This window comes from Drosophila suzukii, chromosome 4 (genome assembly GCF_043229965.1).
Source record: "Drosophila suzukii chromosome 4, CBGP_Dsuzu_IsoJpt1.0, whole genome shotgun sequence".
NCBI lineage: Eukaryota > Metazoa > Arthropoda > Insecta > Diptera > Drosophilidae > Drosophila > Drosophila suzukii.
This window is the reverse complement of record NC_092083.1, coordinates 1,055,338-1,074,391: the sequence shown is the minus strand read 5'-3', so window position 1 is coordinate 1,074,391 and position 19,054 is coordinate 1,055,338. Positions and strand designations below refer to the sequence as shown.

The 19,054-nt window shown below is 33.5% G+C and overlaps 2 protein-coding genes and 1 long non-coding RNA gene across 3 annotated transcripts in view; 2 read left to right on the top strand and 1 right to left on the bottom strand.

The window, feature by feature from the left end:
* Window positions 1-14,337, top strand: part of Slip1 (SLo interacting protein 1) — a 44,640-nt gene extending 30,303 nt beyond the window's left edge. The window contains exon 7 of the transcript XR_011604513.1: window positions 13,834-14,337. The gene's annotated coding sequence lies outside the window, so the exon portion shown is untranslated. The remainder of the gene's footprint in view (window positions 1-13,833) is intronic.
* myo (growth/differentiation factor myoglianin) lies at window positions 10,724-14,233 on the bottom strand. The gene is made up of 3 exons (XM_017088603.4): window positions 13,198-14,233; window positions 11,258-11,676; window positions 10,724-11,179 (listed from the first exon to the last, which is right to left on the bottom strand). Exons 1-3 carry the CDS (start codon window positions 14,231-14,233, stop codon window positions 10,811-10,813), a joined length of 1,824 nt encoding a protein of 607 aa, XP_016944092.2. The 3' UTR covers window positions 10,724-10,810.
* Window positions 14,338-17,424: 3,087 nt separating the features above from the next.
* On the top strand, window positions 17,425-18,791 carry LOC139353311 (uncharacterized). Its single transcript, XR_011604514.1, has 4 exons — window positions 17,425-17,563; window positions 18,155-18,247; window positions 18,306-18,593; window positions 18,660-18,791. It is a non-coding gene; the product is annotated as an uncharacterized lncRNA (long non-coding RNA).
* Window positions 18,792-19,054: the final 263 nt, after the last annotated feature.

The following is a 19,054-nucleotide window of genomic DNA, read 5'->3' as shown; positions in this document are numbered from 1 at the left end:
AGAAACGGACGGACAGACGGACAGACGGACATGGCTAGATCGACTCGTCTAGTCATGCTGATCAAGAATATATACATTTTATGGGGTCGGAAACGTCTCCTTCACTGCGTTGCAAACTACTGACTGAATCAATATATCCTATGCAAGGGTATAAAAATATTGACTGTTTGTCGCTTTAAAATTAATTATCAATGAAATGGAACCCACATGTTTTTTGTTTGTTCCTTGAATATTTATTAACAAATTCTTTTACATAACATAAAATAATCTTAAACTTTTTAAAAAGATTATTATATTTCGTGTCTTAATGATTTTTTATACATACAGTTGCGGCCAAAAATAATAGCACCATTGTTCTTGCTACAATGGACATTTTTTGCAATATTTCCAGTAGTAGGGTTACATACCTAGTGTGGTTGTGCCCACAATGCGAAAAGTTTTTTTAAATTTAAGAAATATTTATAAAAAAAAGTATCAAAATTATGCGCCAACACAAATATCTCCATTAAAGGTTTTCGGGCTAAAACTTTATTTGTTTGGAACTTTTTGTTGTTCTTTCGAACAGAATAAGTACTACTAAGCGATTTGGTAAAACAAAAATGGGTTATGATGGGGTTGATGGGTTGTAATGAGAAAATAGAGGGACATTAAAAAAGGTATTTTATAAGGGAAGTGCAAAAGATAAGTTAGATTGAATCGTCGAATTCTTTCATATAATGCTTGGGAGTGACCTAAAACAAGATCCCAAAAGGACAGCACGCAATAGAAAGGCCGCAATGGCCCCATAACTGCTAAAAAGCCAAGTGCATAAACGCAAATAGGTCCCGTACACTAGATATGTAACCCTACTTACTCATACAAATAGAATAAAAAAATGCAAAAAATTTCCATTCTGTAGCACACAGTGCTATTTTTGGTCGCAGCTGTACATATATTTTTTTAATTTTTTGCTTGCCATTTGTTTTTGTTTTTTTTATTTCTTTAGGAAAACAACTGAATTATTTTGTATCAGAATTTGTTAATAAATATTCAAAGAATGAAAAAAAAACATGTTCTCACTTTTGCTCTCCACTGTAGGTATTTATTTAAAATGTTCCAATTCTTTCTTAAGCGGGCATAGCGCTTTTTTACCGTCGCACAAACTTTGATAAGCTGTGCCAATTCCTCACTGAGATGACGGTAATATATAAATATTTAAAAAGTTGGGGGTTCCCTGATTTACTTATGAAGCTACCATTTTCCAAGAAAGCATCACAAAACAGGTAATCCGACTTTAAGCATTATTATAAACGAAAACACTCAAAAACAAAATTATTAAATTTGGATTTCTAATACATTTTTTTTATACTGTATTTTTTTGTCAAAATTTTTTTTTTAAGTTCACACTTGTAACAAATCACGCCCTAAAATCTTGCCGTTCGAATTAAAAATAAAGTTTGGAATTGTAAAAGTTAAAATATATCACATTCTTAATTAGGTCCCAACATATTTATTTAAAATATGGTTAGAGGTCAAATTTTAGCCAACTGCTTCCATCTTCCCAAAATATTAACGAAGCTATCTTCTACATAAAATACTTTTAGTATCATTTTAGTCAAATAATGTCAATATCCCTGTTATGGGATGACTACCACTATTTACTTTTGAAGAATAAAGACACACACAATACATATTATATAATACATTCAAGACTTACACCCATACGTATAAACAGGATACTAATCTAAGGATTGCTCAACCCAGATTATTTAGAACCTGTTCATATTACCAATCTGTGTTGACATCTTTAAAATAATTTTTACATTATTATGAATTTAAATATAGATTCAGTCCCGCAGAAAGTTTTTTTTACAACATTTCTTATGGCTGGTTTCTTAAGTGCTCGGACGGATAACGTCCCTGCTAAGGAATTTTGCTTTTCTTGAGCGTCAATGTGAGAGCTAACTCAGACAGCCTGTCATTTTTTTTTCGGCTTGATAAAATGACAACTGATTTCCCAAAGCCGATGCGGATCGATAATATATAAAATTTAATTTTGTCGATTATCTGACTTACATTTTAAAGTTCGATCTAAATTTGGATCAAGAAAGTTATGCCTTATTCGTTGTCTTGCAAATCAATAATTTCCTTTATTTCATTATTGTGTGTAGGATAGTTTTTAAAATTATCTAGGCCCTGTGAAAGTCGCTGATAGCTTATTGCCAACTTTAAGACTAAATAAACATACCTTTAAAGCTAATCGGTTTTCTTGACTTCTTTAATTTTTTTATACGAGAAAAAATGACGGCGTGCTGTTTATCAAAGAATTAAGATTTCAAACGCCAACAATAAATGGCTTTGAGTACACAGACTAACAGAACATTTTTTTTATTCCTGGTAGTTGCGGTACTTGTAATTTAAGAAAATCACAAAATGTTCACCTTTTTGGTTATGTCTAAAATAATGACCAATCAACCTAATACGTTTTTCGCAACTAATAGTATAGTATAGTATTTCAAATTCTCGTCCTTGGATTGCCATCTTAACTTATAAAGAAAGAAAGATATGCACGTTTTAAATATTAGGTCGCAGCAAAGAGACAAAATCGTAATTTATAGACAGCGTTTAGAAATCAAATAAAACTATTTTTATACGCCTTACTCGTATAGTAAAAGGGTATACAGGGTATACATATATATTCTTGACCAGGATCACTAGCCGAGTCGATCTAGCCATGTCTGTCTGTCCGTCCGGATGAACGCTGAGATCTGTTTAACTACAAAAGCTAGAAAGTTGGGATTTCGTTTGGAGCTTCTTGCGCAGCGTTAGTTTGTTTCAGCAGGTTGCCACGTCCACTTTAACGCCACAAACTGCCCAAGCCTGTGGCGCTCACAATTTTCATGCTAGAAAATAAATTTTATCTGCACTGTATTAGTCTTGTCAATACCTATTGATTCACCTAAAAAAAAGTTTGTCACGCGAGGTACTCGACTATTGTATTCTTCGTTGTTTGTACTGTTTTTTTACTGTGTTTTTGTACTATTTTTATTTGAAGCAAGGAGATTAAAAAAACGCTTTTTTGTATGCCATTGATAAGTTTTTGGTGAAATGTTATAGACTCGAATAAAAAATGCCTTGTTATGTTTTACAAACAGTGTGCAGACCTGTCACTGTTTGAAGCTCAATAATTTGGAAGAAATAACTACTATATTTGCTCTGTATGCTGACCTTGGGAGTAGTTAAAAAGAATAAGCTTAACTAACTATTAATAACGTAGCTATTCAAAGCAAATTCGTTTCTACTTGATTTCGTATGGAAAATAAATTCTGTAATTGTTAATTGTAATTGGATTATAGAGATAATGACAATATAAACAAGGAACGCTATCCTCGACCATCAGATACCCGTTACTCTGCTAGGGAGCAAAGGGAGATGGAGCGAGATTGTAATGCGCCACCTACCCGCAATCTAAATATATGGCTATGTGGGCGGCAGACAGATTTAAGCGTTGTGGGCGTTAAAGTGGGATTGGTAAACTTATTTTCGGGTCAATCGATAGGTATTGATGAGAACAATACATTTCAGTTAAATTTTTATTCTAGCAACAAAACTGTAGGAGTCACAGTTTTGGGCGGTTTGTGGGCGTTAGAGTGGGCGTGGCACACTGACGAAACAAAATTGCGCTGCGCAGGAATCTCTAGAATCTGCATGCCTAATCCCAGTATTGCAGCGCTCATACGGACAGAGGGACAGACTGACAGACGGACATGGCTAGATCAACTCGGCTAGTGTTCCTGATCAAGAATATATACACTTTATGGGGTCGGAAACGGTTATTTCTACCTGTTACATACTTTCCGACAAATCTAGTATACCCTTTTACTCTACGAGTAACGGCTATGAAAACCCCAAAACCTTTTTGTTCTCATATCTAAAGGTATAAGATAAATATTTTAATTTTTAATTGTTTTAAAAATGAAAAACGAGAAAAATTTGGAAAATTTACATATATTTTGTAATGTTTATAAATATGTATCCAAAATGGACGGAAACAAATACGTTACACATATCTTTTAAAATAATAACATACAAAACAAGTTAAAAATTTCGGCACAAACACCCTACATAACCGCCTTAAAATATAACCAAAAAACATTTGTCATGTTCATAAAACAAAAATATCGCAACTACCAGAGCTAGCGGTCATATGAGTAGTAACAAGAGATGCTTGAAATAGATTAATTTATCAAAGTAAAATACTGTAAGGCGTTGGAGCTAGCGCTCTCATCGACGCTCGAGAAAACAAAATTCCCTTTAACAGGAGCTTTATTTGTACGAGAATGGTTAGCCGTCACATAATTTATGAAAATGAAGTGACTTGAGGGTACCTCATAGTCAAATCTTTACGAGTAAAGGTTAGGCTTAAAAAAATATAACCACATAAAAAATCAAATTTGTTGGTAAATTCTTTGGTTTTAAACACGACCCTTGTTTTTTACCAAAATCGGATATCAGTATGATACAGTTGGCATAAACATACATTTAATATTAATATTCATAAATATTTCTATTTTAATTGTAGCCACCAACGATATTGTCCTATTGTGAGCAGATACATTTTATTATGGTTGCAATTCATGGCGGTTTTTTTATAATGTTGTGTTTAATTTTCGTTGGATTTTTTTGACAATATTTTTAAATTAAATTGTTATAATTTTTCAGACCTAACCCAAATTTAAATAGTAAAGTAATATTTTGATTGTTCTTCATATTCTAGTGAAATTTCAAACGGCATATTACGTGCGTAAGTCCCAAATGAAAACTAGCCAAATAATTTTTCGCATAATAAAAGACATTCACGAAAAAAGGTAATTGAAAATATATTGAATCTAAAAAGTACACGTTATAACACTAATTCTCTCAAAAATAAAAATTGACTGATAAATAAGCATAAATATTAAGATCAGCACGTAACATATATTATATCCATAGATAAAGTCAGATACAAATAGTTATATATACTTAAAATTACGATGTATGACCCACATGTGACAACTACCTTAATAAAGCTTACGATTAATGTGAATAAAAAGACTTATACATTTATAGTCAATCATATTTAATATTTATAATACAATGTAAATTGCGCGTAATGTTAGAAAAGCCAATAGTTCTGTTTGGAATTGGATGTTTTATATCAAAAATTATGTTATACCTGTGTTACTAACATTTTGTACTGTGCCCAAAATTATATTAATCAATCTAGTCCAAATATTTGTAATAGAGGCTGGCTTATATATTTTTAAATGTATATAATTTTTATATTTAATCTGTAAGGTCAAAAATTCAAACGAGTGAGACTAATAAAGTATATTGAGCGCGCAAAATGAACATTTTACATTATTTTATAAACTAGAACTAGAAAAAATTATTTCATACAATAAATTATTAAAAAATGAGCATTTATATATATATTATATACCAAATAGAAATATAATATATATATGTATATATATATATAGTAAATAGGTTTATATATACTATATATAAATACACATATATATATTATTTAGCTCTAACAAATATTGTTCGTAAGGTAGCATACTACTGTAAGAAATTCAACGCGTTCTCATATATACGAAGAATCAGTATTTCACAACAAAATATCTAGATATATTAGTGCGTAATATTTATTAACACAGTTTTTGTTTAAAAAAGATCTAGGGTGCTTGTTTAAACTTATAATAAACATGAACCGCAAAAATGTTTGATGAAAGAGTATACATATATACTTTTTTCAATAGATAATCTTTACCGTTGATAAAAAATAAACAGAGTAATGAATACATTATACCAAAATTCAAATGAGAAATTAATATTACCCTAACATTCGAGTTTTAAAATTTATATTTTAGAATAATTACGGTCCCTGGTTGTAATTGCTGAATTTAAATGTGTTAATCAGCGCAACAACAATTCAAAAAAATATATTTTACACAGCTTAAGGACCTGAGAATAATGAACGGACGAAACACTATTAAAACATTTACATTTCTAATGTTATGGGTAAAGCTGCAATTAAAGAGATTTATTAGCCTTCAAATGCTATTTTCGATTCCAGAGAAGTTATAGAGTATAAGCCACTTTATCAAAATGTTTCCTTAAATGTATGTTATTTTCACAAAAATTATTTTTCAGAAAGAAGTTCTATAACTCAGGTCGACAAAAAAGTCCAAAATTAAAGGCTACAAAATCTGAAAGGACTTTACCTGTAGATTACGACTCCAAACTTAGAAACTTTTAGAAGTACTAAATTTTCGATTTGTAGCCTCTTTTACGGCTTAGTAACTGCTAAACCATTCTTAGCGCAGAACCAGAATATAGCTGAATCTGTAGATTTTGTAGCGTTTAGTCTCGGCTTAAAAAAAGTTTAAGCTTTGTCGATCTGTGTTAATGTTTACTGATTATAAATTTTCAGAGGCATTTAAAGAACCCTTTCAATAAATGCATATATAAAGAAGTATAATCAATGCATTAGGATACGTAATTCAGCCGTAAATGTTATTTCTTTAAATTTGTATATGAAATAAACAAAATTGATGAAGGCTTCAACAATATTTTGACTCCTTTAAAACTATTTTTTAAGAAATGTGTACATACGTACATACAAAAGGGAGGCAAATATTTTTTTACACAGTTTGTAAGGTTTTACATTTAACTTATTATAATTGGCAGCTAATGTATTTACAACGAATATTTTACAATGCGAACGAAAGAGTAATTTTAGAAAAAAATAAAAACAAATAAATATCACCGAATTAAACAAATTTGGTGGATAAATAAATAAATGTATGTCTATAAAATATATATTTATTTATCTAATGTAATACAAAAATATATATTTAAAGTAAGCTCCTCAATACCATAAAACCAAATAAACAATATAAAAATATCCATATTGTGTTCGAAAGAAAATATAATATCTTAAAATTACATTTCATATATCGGCATACTCTTTTTACTGATTAGTATTCACATTTAAAAGCCGACTTGAAAGCCGAGGCCCCTAAATTTATGAGAAATATTTATGCAAATATAAGTATATATATATAGTAATGTATCACTAAATGGTTATATAATAAATTTTTCGGAGATAAACAAATATTTTTTCTTATAAGTAGAGGAGAGGATTGGTAGGGGCAGATAATTTGCAATAAATTTGTTTGGGTAAAAAGTGCTTAGATTGGTTTTTGATAATCTAAGTATATACATATATATTTGTATACATAGCCATTTCAAGGATCTTAACCAACAGGGTCGTAGCAGTCCTTGACCCCTCGCAGAATCGAAAAGAATGTTAAAACATTTTCAGAACGGTTTACTTGTTTAGAGGGCAGGGTGTTCACCGACTTCAGAAATAGCATTTGTGGGAAAGTCGATTAAAGTGTGACGTTCAGGTCTACTTACGCGTCTTCATTTTTTAAGGATATAGACTTAAACATAAATTTAATAAACAAAAGATAACTCTATTGTCGAGTGCCTTAACTAAGATACCCCAATACATAGGTATTCAATTCCCTTTTTTCAACGCGCCGCACTTTACCACAAACCGTTTCCATAAATTTATAACGGGAACCGAATTCTGCTTGGTAGAAACATATTAGAGGGGGTACCAGCCCCCAGAAGGGTTAATTAACTGACAACGAAGACACTGGAATCTAGTGACTAGATGATCGTATTGGCACACGACGGGTACCCAGACTTTTTCTACAGTGTTTAAGTCAACGGTCTTGATTAGCACTATAATTGGTTTTAAGTCGGTTGGTTTTTGTCGTTTTTTTTAGGTGGATGGTTCTAAATTAACTTTAAAATATAGTAGAAAAACAAGAAAGGAAGTTGTTTACCCTTGCAGTTATAATTATTACAAAAAATACAAAAAATTATATTCCCAATATGTCAAAAAACACCGAAGCTATAATTTGTTTCATATTATTTTTCAATTTTTCGATATAGTCGTCGGATTTAAAAAAAAAATTTCGGTATTTAAAACTAATTAAAGTATGCTATTTCCAGGCTTAGGAGGTTATATGTTCAAAAACACCAAAGATATAATTTTTTAAAACTTTTTTTTTCCGAAAATATAGTTGTCCGATCCGGCTGGTTCCGACTTATATACTACCTGCAAAAGAAAGAAGACTTTTGGGAAAGTTTCAGCCAGATGGCTTTAAATCTGAGAGACTAGTTTGCGTAGAAACGGACGGACAGACGGCCAGACGGACATGGCTAGATCGACTCGTCTAGTGATGCTGATCAAGAATATATATACTAAATGGGGCCGGAAATGTCTCCTTCCCTGTCTACCCTCTGCCAGGGTATAATACATTGTCCTGAAAAATTATCAAGGATATGCAAGCTGCTTACACTTATAGAAATTTTACTGTAACATAGCCCTAAAAGCAAGGAAAATCGCCTTAAACGGAGGTAAATGGCGACTGGGTAACAAAAAAGGGCAACATTTTCTAAAAATAGGCATGTATTAGTCTTACGTTTATGGCGATTTTCCTTAGATCTAGGGTGAATTTTCTTAAGTCTAGGGCGATTTTTCTGTTTTAAAAGGTAAATTCCCCTAACATGAAAAAAATTGTAAGCATCATTCTTGAAACTATGGTGACTTTCATATTTTAATGGTAAATTGCCTTAAATTGAAAAAAAATTTTCTTGAATGTATGGTGTTTTTCTTGCTTTAAGGTAAAGCTCTTTAAAAACAAGAGAAAGTGCCCTAATAATTAAAACAAATTTTTATAAAAAATCGTGTTTGGACATGATTGCTGGTTCTGGGCAAGCATTATCTGCAGTACTTTTTCAAGGAATTTTTTTTTAGAATTATTTGAATTAATGTCCTTTTTTTTTACTATAATTTGAGAGGGTGAGAAGCCCGCTCCACCGCGTGTTGGTAAACTGCTAATTAGAGTCGTATGAACTAAAAGTAGTCATCAAACAGAATTAGGGAAATAACATAAGTATAAAACAACTTACTTCTTGAGAAAAATCTTCGTGGTCGCAACGAGAATCGAACTCACGACCGCTGGCTTCGCAGTCGAGAGCACTACCGCTGCACCAAAGACGTATCGCGCTAGGCGCGCTCTAAGAACAAATCCCTATGGCTTCTGGGTCCTTTTTATCTTCTCATGAGACTGCTAAACACGCTACTGGGTAAATATCTTTGCCAAAGACCTTCTTATCCTAAACTTAGATCAGTGCTGAGTAGATCTGAAGGTTGTCATTATCCTATTATGTGATCCTTTCGCCTCCCTGACCACTCAAAGCTTTTTTATCGTCCTATGAGCCATGCTTTTTTGCATGGTTAGAGTTGTAATGTAAGTATACAACTGATCCTGATCCTGAAAGTGAAATATTATTTTTCGCAGAGATAAAGGAATTTCTTTTTATTTTATATAAAACCATTTTTGGTGTAATTTAAGGTACTTAATTGATTTTATGCTACTAATTTAGCATTATACCACTTATAGAGACAAAGCGGATTTGGCAAAAAAAAGCAACCAAATCACTTAAGTTGTATCGAAATAGTTATTAAAAACACAAGTGTGCCAAGACTTTTGTGCACCTAAATCTGCTTATTTTTGGTTTTTAATTTTACTTTTACTTTTAAGAGATAATTTATTGAATAATTTGATTATTATATTCCCCTTATCTAAAAAAAATTTTGTTAAATTTAATAACACATTTATAAAGGTAGAAAAGAAACACAAAAGTTCGTCACTGTACATTATTTTTGTTTATTACTTTACGTGTTCTAAATTTTTTTTGCCTTTGCACACAAAATTGTTTAACAATTCAATTCTAAAAACTTGAACAAAAAAAAATAAATGTTGAATCTTCGTGGGCTCGAACTCACGCCATTTAGATGAGTTTGAAAGTTCAACGCGTTAGACCACTAGGCCACCGATTTTCAAATTTCAAGGACGATTTTAGATGATTTTTGTTCTACGAAATATGGCGAAATATCGCCTTAACTAATAGAAATAATTGGCATTTTAGAGAAAAAAAACCCTAAAACATATTTTCTATGGGGATTTTTCCTATATTTAGGACGATTTTGTAATGTTAGGGTGTAGTTTAGTTGAGAAGAGAGAAAGATGTTTTAATCAACTTTCAAGTTTTTTTTTGTCCTGGCTGACATTTTCGGAGAGTTGCCTTTAAGGGGGCACCCCAAGCAGACGCTGAACTATACTTATTTAATAAAAGTTCACCGAATGTGCAGTATTTTTTGGACTATCGTTATTTTGTATTTCGTTCCATAGCTACCACCCACAAATCAATTTTATAGAAGTGATCTCTTTTTATTAAAGACATTTTAAGGAAGCCAGTTTTGTTCTTTAATTCGTCATAAAAGATATATATTTATATCATTTTTTATTGGTAGCTTTTTACTTAAATCACTGGAGTATTTGTCTTGTGGTCACGACTAAGTTTATTATTTAAAAAAGGTTTAGCTTCATAATTCTCTATGTAGGGTGTAAGCTAGAAATACCGTAACTAGAAGCCAAGGCCTTACTCTCTTTACTGCAACTTTTTATCTTAAAAATCAAATTTTAGAAGCGAACCTTAATAGATAAATATTTAGTAATAGCATGCAATCCGACTAATTTTTTCTTTTAGAAAACATATTTTTTATGTCAAATCTGGGGAATATGCATTATACTAGCATTCTCAAACAGGTAAATAATTTCCCCAATGTGTATTTATTTACATACAATTATCTTTTAGTTCTATGTTATAAAAAACCTTTGGGTTGCCTTAATTGTATTTGCTAGGAACAGCTGCAACCCTCGACAGACATGTTGGGTATAACACTTAACACCAGGTTATGGTTATCGTCGAAATATAACAAACTTAAGGAACTCATTTTTGTTGGCGAGCAACACGGTGTGGCCGACGTCGTTAAGGCTGCCAAATGTGTATGTGGATATTGCTCTAGGTAACCAACTTTGCAATCGCCACTACAGAAATATGCGTCGAAAGACGTTGGTGCCACAACGAAATGCCATCCAAAGCTGGTGAAGTTAACTTTAAGTGGATATCGACAACATCGCATGTCATGATCGTTTTCTGTGCAGTCCATATACACGTTGCGCTTTCTCCGATTCTTTTTTTGTGACCCAATTTCTATATGAAAAGTCTGAAATAAAGTCAGTATAAATATAGAAGATACGGTATTTAACTTTTAAACTTTATTTTATATTTCAAGGATTCATACCAATGGATTTTTTGATGTATTGTCAGTGGTCACTACTAATGGCTTCATCCAGGACTCTGCTCCTTTTATAAGAACTTCCTGTGTGGTATTTAATTCAAAATCGCCAAATAGAGCTTTTAAATCAACATTAACCCATTGGCCAAGCCCTGGCGGAATACTACGTCGAAACTCAAATATTTTTCCTTTATGAGTAAAGCTTGTTGTATTTCCACGCTTCGTAGCACGGTGAATAGTCACAACAATATCTTTACTTGGCTGATTATTAATTTCTCGAATGAGCTCTGGCTGATGTGTATTTATCCACTCCCAACCACGTAAATATAAATGAAGCGTTGCGTATGATAAATCCGAGTAGCTACCGTCAATTTTAAATCGAAACACATCGGCATTACGGTTGTGTCGGACATGAGGTTGAATTTCTAAATGGACAAAAGAATTCAAATTAGGTTTACAAAAAAAAGATTTAAATGTAAAATGTTATATATATTATTTCTACTCTAAATTAATTTTTTAAATTAAAAGAACGGTATAGTTGAGAGTTTCCCGACTGCGTTATTTCCGCTAATCAACATTGCCTTGAAAATACATATGTAGCATATACCTATGTTTATTTGTGTTCTATCCTAATTATTGAATTTTAAAAAATACGATTACTATTGCGATCGTGTCACCACCCACAAAAATAATTATAGGTTCAAAGGTGACGAGAGAAATCAACAAGAAATAGTTATAATACTCAAAATATGACTTATAACATATAAAGGTATTTTATTAGTTTTAAACACAAAACTAAATCGCCGTTTTTCTTAGTTAGACATCTATTAAACATATTTAAATGATAACTCTATGGTAAGCACACTTTTTGTTAAGACACAGAAACCTAAAAATCTAGTTTTAAAAATAATATTGTGATGAAACGGAATTTTTTTTTTTGAAATTTATTGTGTCAAAAATGTTGCTTAATTTTTTTAATGTGGTCCTAATGATTTCAGGGCATACCCAAAGATTACTTTCTTTAAGTATACTTGTTACTCATAGAGTTAAGGGATATCTTGTTTTTGTCGGAAAAAATTTAACAGGCAGAAAGAAGCGTTTCTAACCTTAAAAAGCATTTAATGTACCCAAAGATAACTTTCTTTAACTTGTTTACCGGTTACTCGAAGAGTAAAGGGGTATATTGTGTTCGTCGTAAAATATATGGAACAGGTAGAACCCAATTTATGTTAACTACTTTTTAATGTACTTAAAATGTTTTTCGCATGTAGACAAATTAAAATGCTCTTTCAACTTAAAATCTTTGAACATGTTAACGACATACAGATATTAGCGTTAAGGGAGTACAAAATGAAATAGTTGTTGAAATTTCAAAAATTTGATTCATAGAATTTTTAAATCTTACATTTAAAATTTTTTCGGTTTGTGTGTTTCATCATATAAAATAATTACAACTTCTCAAGCGGGGAAGCAGTCTGCCCAGACGGGCAGACGGACGGACATACATACATGGCTAGATCGGCTAGTGATCATGATCAAGTACGTATACTTTATAGCGTATTATACGTCTACATAATGCATGCTTTCAAACAAATACAATATACTCATTTAGTCACTAGTAACGACTATAAAATTGATCAAAAATAGGTACCATACAACTTTAGGGTTTAGGGTCGCTAAAATTCGTAAATGTTAAGAATTTGGTCGCTTTGAAGGAATTTGGCCTGGTGGAACTTTTTTCTGAAAACATACATACACAGTGTGTAATGTAGACTCAGACTTGTGTTTCTAGGTATCTAAATAAGGAATAGGGTATAAGTAAATAAACACACACTTTTTTATCGGAAAACTCGACTATAGTCGTTCTTTCTTGATTTTGTTAAACTGGCATTAGATATGCTAATAAATTCAGTAAGTGATCATTAAAATGAATGTTTTGTACTTACGTTCTGGAAATATGTAAATGCTACTAATGTGTGAAAGAATACTTTCGTATTCCTCTCCGTTACTAACGGGAATATTAGTTTTTGTATCTTGATATTTATTCAGCTCTATTTCTTGCATTAATTGAAATTCGTTAACAATGCTAGCATCATCGCCTTGCATTTGAGAAGACGAACTTTCATCTAAAGAATCAGTCATGGTGTCACTGTCATAAGTGCCATTTGATTTGACGTTTTCTGGGACTGTTGATTTTTGCATTAAATTAGATTCGTCTGTACTTCCCATGCGACTCCAAACTGTGTTTTTCGAGGAAGTATTATAACCTTTATAAAAATTATCTATTATATTTTGTGGTACTGATATTGGTTTTGTAATATTGGGAAGTTTTTTTAAGTTTAAGCGCATGAGGATATGCATTTTAATTGACTCTAAACTGTCCACCTTGGCTTTCTCACGTAATTGTCGGTGTAGTATACTTTCTATATTGAGAAGGGTATTGCGGTACATGGACACGCTTTGAACTTTTGTAAAATCTCCTGAAACTGATAACTTTGGCAAAGAGGAACTTTTTTTGCCCAGCTTACTTTGTACTTTCATTTGGAATAATTCCGTATTTTCATTAATTTTATCCTCTGCAGATACCGGAGAAGATGAGTTTTTTTCAGACAGCAAAACGATTTCCGGACTAACGCTGCCGTTGGAAGAATTACTGAAGCTTTGTATATCAGTCTGAGCGAAGGCACTGCGTGCAGCCGCTAGGATTACAAGTACGGCGATTGCAAGACATCGGTTTACATGTAAATTACATTTCGAACTTCCAATTATAATCATTCGTTCGTTTCTTTTTCTTTTGCAGTCACAGAAAAATCTGCAAGGAACTGAACACCTGATTTCGTTGGGGTGTACTCTAATGTGAAATGCTGTGATGGAGTGGTTTTGTTGAGTTTTTTCATTTAAAGTGTTATCTCTTGATATGGATGGATGGTATGGATCGTAAGTCTTATATTTTGTCCAACCGCAGCATGATTTGGCCAGCATGATTTTTGATCAAACTGTTGTTGAGTGCTGAAATAATTTATTTATTAATACATTGTAAAATACAATCAAAGACTACGTAATAAGACAACAATATATTTATACCCGTTACTCGTAGAGTAAAAGGGTATTCTAGATTGGTCAGAAAGTATGTAACAGGTAGAAAGAAGCTTTTCCGACCCCATAAAGTGTATATATTCTTGATCAGGAACACTAGCCGAGTTGATCTAGCCATGTCCGTCTGTCCGTATAAGCGCTGTGATCTCGGAAATTATAAAAGCTGCAATACTGGGATTAGGTATGCAGATTCTAGAGATTCCTGCGCAGCGCAAGTTTGTTTCGTCAGTGCTCCACGCCCACTCTAACGCCCAATAACCGCCCAAAACGGTGGCTTCTACAGTTTTGTTGCTAGAATAAAAATTTTAACTGAAATGTATTGTTCTCAGCAATACCTATCGATTGACCTAAAAAAGTTTTCCACGCCCACATGAACGCCCACAAACCGCCCACAAACTTCAAAAATCGTAAATATGAACGCGGATATATCGGAAACTATCAAAGATAGAGAAATGTGATCTCAGATTTAGATTCCTAAGCCTTCTACGCAGTGCAAGCCAAGCAAGCAACGCGTTATGGGCGTTAGAGTGGGCGTGGCAAATTTGTTTTTGGATCAATCGATAGGTATTGACGAGACTAATACATTTCATTCATTTCATTTTTATTGGGTCAATCGATAGATTTTGATGAGAACAATACATTTCAGCTAACATTTTTGTTCTAGCATCAAAACTGTAGGAGCCACAGTTTTGGGCGGTTTGTGGGCGTTAGAGTGGACGTGGCACATTGCTAGTAAAAGGGTATACTAGATTCGTCGGAAAGTATGTAACAGGCAGAAGGAAGCGTTTCCGACCCCATAAAGTATATATATTCTTGATCAGGATCACTAGCCGAGTCGATCTAGCCATGTCCGTCTGTCCGTCTGTCTGTCCGGATGAACGCTGAGATCTCAGAAACTATGGGAGCTAGGCTATTAAGATTTGGCGTGCAGATTCCTGAGCTTCTTACGCAGCGCAAGTTTGTTTCAGTACAGTGCCACGCCCACTCTAACGCCCAAAACTGTGGCTCCTACAGTTTTAATGCTAGAATAAAAATTTTAACTGAAATGTAATGTTCTCATCAATACCTATCGATTGACACAAAAAAAAGATTGCCACGCCCATCGTAACGCCCATAAACCGCCCACAAACTTCAAAAAATCGTAAATATGAACGTGGATATCTCGGAAACTATCAAAGATAGAGTCTTTAACGCTATACGATGCCATCGACTATCAGATACCCGTTACTCAGCTAACTGGGAGCACACTGTGAGGGAGGTAGAGATATTTTTTCCAAAAATATTTTAAAATGTGGGTGCTAGACGGTTTTTTTTTTAGCTATGAATCAAACTTGCGCTACGCCAAATCGCAGAACTGTGTCGCTCATAGCTTTGATTCTATAATAAAAAGACTGAACTGAAATGCATTTTTTCGGCAATACCTATCGAGTAACTCAAAAAGCGCAATTTAGTTATCCAAACATGCCGCGCCCACACACCGCCCAATAAATCTTATCGACAGTCCGTATAAACGATGAGACATCGGAAACTATAAAAGCTGTAAAGTTGGGTTTAAGCGTTTACTTTGGCCTTAAAAAGTATACCAAGCCCACATTTTTTGTAAATCGGACTTGGCTACGTTTATTAATACCTATCTAACTATCTTTAAATGGTTCAAATCGGACCATTCATTAGGAAGCTACGATCGAGTATTGATTTCGACGCTGGGTAACGTCCTGCAATCTTGGAAAAAGTCGCTTTGCTGCATGAACATCTCCGTCTGGGGTCTGATAGTCGGCCCTTCCTGCTTTTTAAGTTCACAACGGACAAGCTTAGCAGCTGAAATGCTTTCTTTGCGGTCATTATTGGTTTGTTACACTACGTTTTGCAGCGCTAGGTGGAGCCAGTTTGCGCAACCGGAAGCAATCGCTTTGCCGCTTGCAAATCTCCAGCTCCCTATAGCTGGTAAAGGTATATGTTATTCGAGGCAATCGACTATAGCGTTCTCTCTAGACCTAAAGTCTTTTACTTGACTCTTTTGTTGTGTTTTCGTCATTTCCATTCATTCTAAGAAATGTATAAGGTTTTTCTGTTTTTGATACATTTGTACATAAGTGAGTACCACTGATTGTAAGTAATGGTGTTCCTGGATTTTTCGAGTACGAAGCCATTAAGTTTAAGTGCAATTTACTCATATAATTTCCCCTTGTACTTAAGAAACCGATAACGAAGCAGTTAGCATCCAAGTATCACCCCGAGTATAGTTTCACTTACTCGTGCTGGTCTTTAGTATGTATCCATGTCATTACTTGTAAACATTTTCCCATTACATATGTTAATATGTACGTTGTACATGCATGCGTATGTTGCTTTTGATATTTCAAAAGCACAAGAATTACATTCAAAATCCTCGAATTTTAACAACGAATGTATGTACCTTAAACCTTTGACTTTAACTAGCTTATATAAAACTGTTTCCAGACTCCGAGGTCTTTTATTATGAATGTAGCAAAAGAAGTAACAGAATCGTATGGCACCGACTGATTTTAAAAATCTGAAACTAAAACCCGTACTATATGCATTGTTTGGGATCGTCTTGTCTTGAGAGCAGAATGCCTCAATGGGAAGACGACCACCCTAGTGTGCACACAGTCATACAAGTTAGTTCGTGCATGTGTATGCATACATATATGCAAAGATCGTTCATAAACGTTTCACATGAGTCCTCTTGATGACCACTCTATTGTATTCAATTAAAACCATTTATAAACATAATAAATTGTTGTGCTCTTGAACTTCAGTTCATCGTTGAAAGTGCAGTATTCCCCTTTTCAAAGAGAGCTACGTAAATCAGATACCATAAATGTACCATCATAAATATACACATGCGTGCAAATAAACACATATGCCTGTATGGGAGTGTTTGTGTGAATATGTTCGTGTATGTACTTAAAAATTTTAGCGATAACAAACATTTATAGGAACACGTACCAATTGTACATAAGTACATATATAATCATCTATTGGTATTTATTTATATTCTTACACATGTACAACCGAATTCTATTTCGAACACTGGGCAATTGTGTGTATTAAAATGTACTTATTAAATGTTTTATATTGAACTAACAGTTGAGCTATGGCTTCGCACATATTTCACTTGCTTCGCGTTATTATTCAGGGAATTCATTGCCAAAAAGCACATAGTTAATTCCAGTTTGCGCGGATATCCAAATGGTAAGTAATAATTGTGTTTTTCCCATAGGGCAGCAAAATATGGAAACCCGGAGATTCTGTTCTGCTGGCTGTGCGTTTGGATGTCGAGGTGGAACTGAGCAGCTGATCAGTGGCGATACTGTTCGGCGGTGATTTACTCGGCAATTTTAAATCATCTTAGACAGGGACATGCAAATAGGGACCTTCAGTAACTTTATTATATAGCAAAATGCGAAATCATTTTTTGTTTTTTGGTTCGGTTTTGTTAGCAAGTAAATATTTCCTTTTTGGATCTTACGTCAGAACATTTGGATCGTTTCGACGACTGCTGCCACGCTGATGTCAATTTTTAAATTTTGCCGCAACCCGCCAGATGGCATCAGAAAAATCGATAAGTCAGTGCTGCCATTTCAGTCTGGTTCCGTATTTTTTGTTTGTTGAAGCCTACTCACATCTAAGAAATCTGTGAGCCATGGCCTTTTTCACCACGGTACTCAGATGAACTATTGAAATACCAGAAAAAATACCAGTCACCCTGAGTGAATTTGAACAAACGCTTGCTAGACGCCGCGGAAAAATTAAAAAATGTAATCCGTTAATGTGTTTGTACAGAATCTAAAAAACCACGCCAAAAACGACTGCACGAGGATCGACCAGTATTGTAAGAGAATCTGGGGGAGAAAGCGCTCGTCATGATCAAAGATTGTAAGTTATAATCCTGCATTATAAAAAATTTTTAAGCATATATACATGAATTGCTTAGGCTATAGTAGCAAGACGGCTTGGAAGACCCTTAAACAAGTTCCACAACAAGGCAAATCAGAAGCGGGGGATCCTGGGAGAACCCTATCGAAAAGAAGAATGACTTCACTCCTTATATGGACTTCTTGCCGAAAGTGTCCTAGCGAAGAGAATAACTTCTAGCGAAAAACAAGTTGGTTACGTTGTACTGATATAAGTATCTTTTTTTAGCAGAAAAACTAGACGAGCTCTTCGCTGGACTCCATAACCAATAGCAACGCCGAGGGTGGATGTAAAAATTCCTATATAAGTACATAAGTTACTCCATTGATGAAGATTTTATAATATTAAGATAATTATGTGTTTGGTTTTATAGAGAGGAGGGAAAAAGTCGCCAACTAACATCGCTGGTACTATATAATACAAATAAATAGAATGCCAAAAGATTGGATATATGTATACAAACTTTTTTTGTTAGAGTGAATGTTTAACGGATGTTTTAAATTTATATGTAAATTTATACTTCAATTTGGCCCACAGAAGTTTGATTTTGTTGAACCCTAACAACATCTTCCGGACCCACGTTCTTCAGCTCCGATTCCCAAAATAAGCATTACTTAAAATATGTCAAGTTGGCATTTGGAGGCACCCTATCTGTATTAAGATTCTTCGATTATTATACCCTTGCAGAGAGTATATTGATTTCAGTCAGAAGTTTGCAACGCAGTGAAGGAGACGTTTCCGACCCCATAAACTATATATATTCTTGAT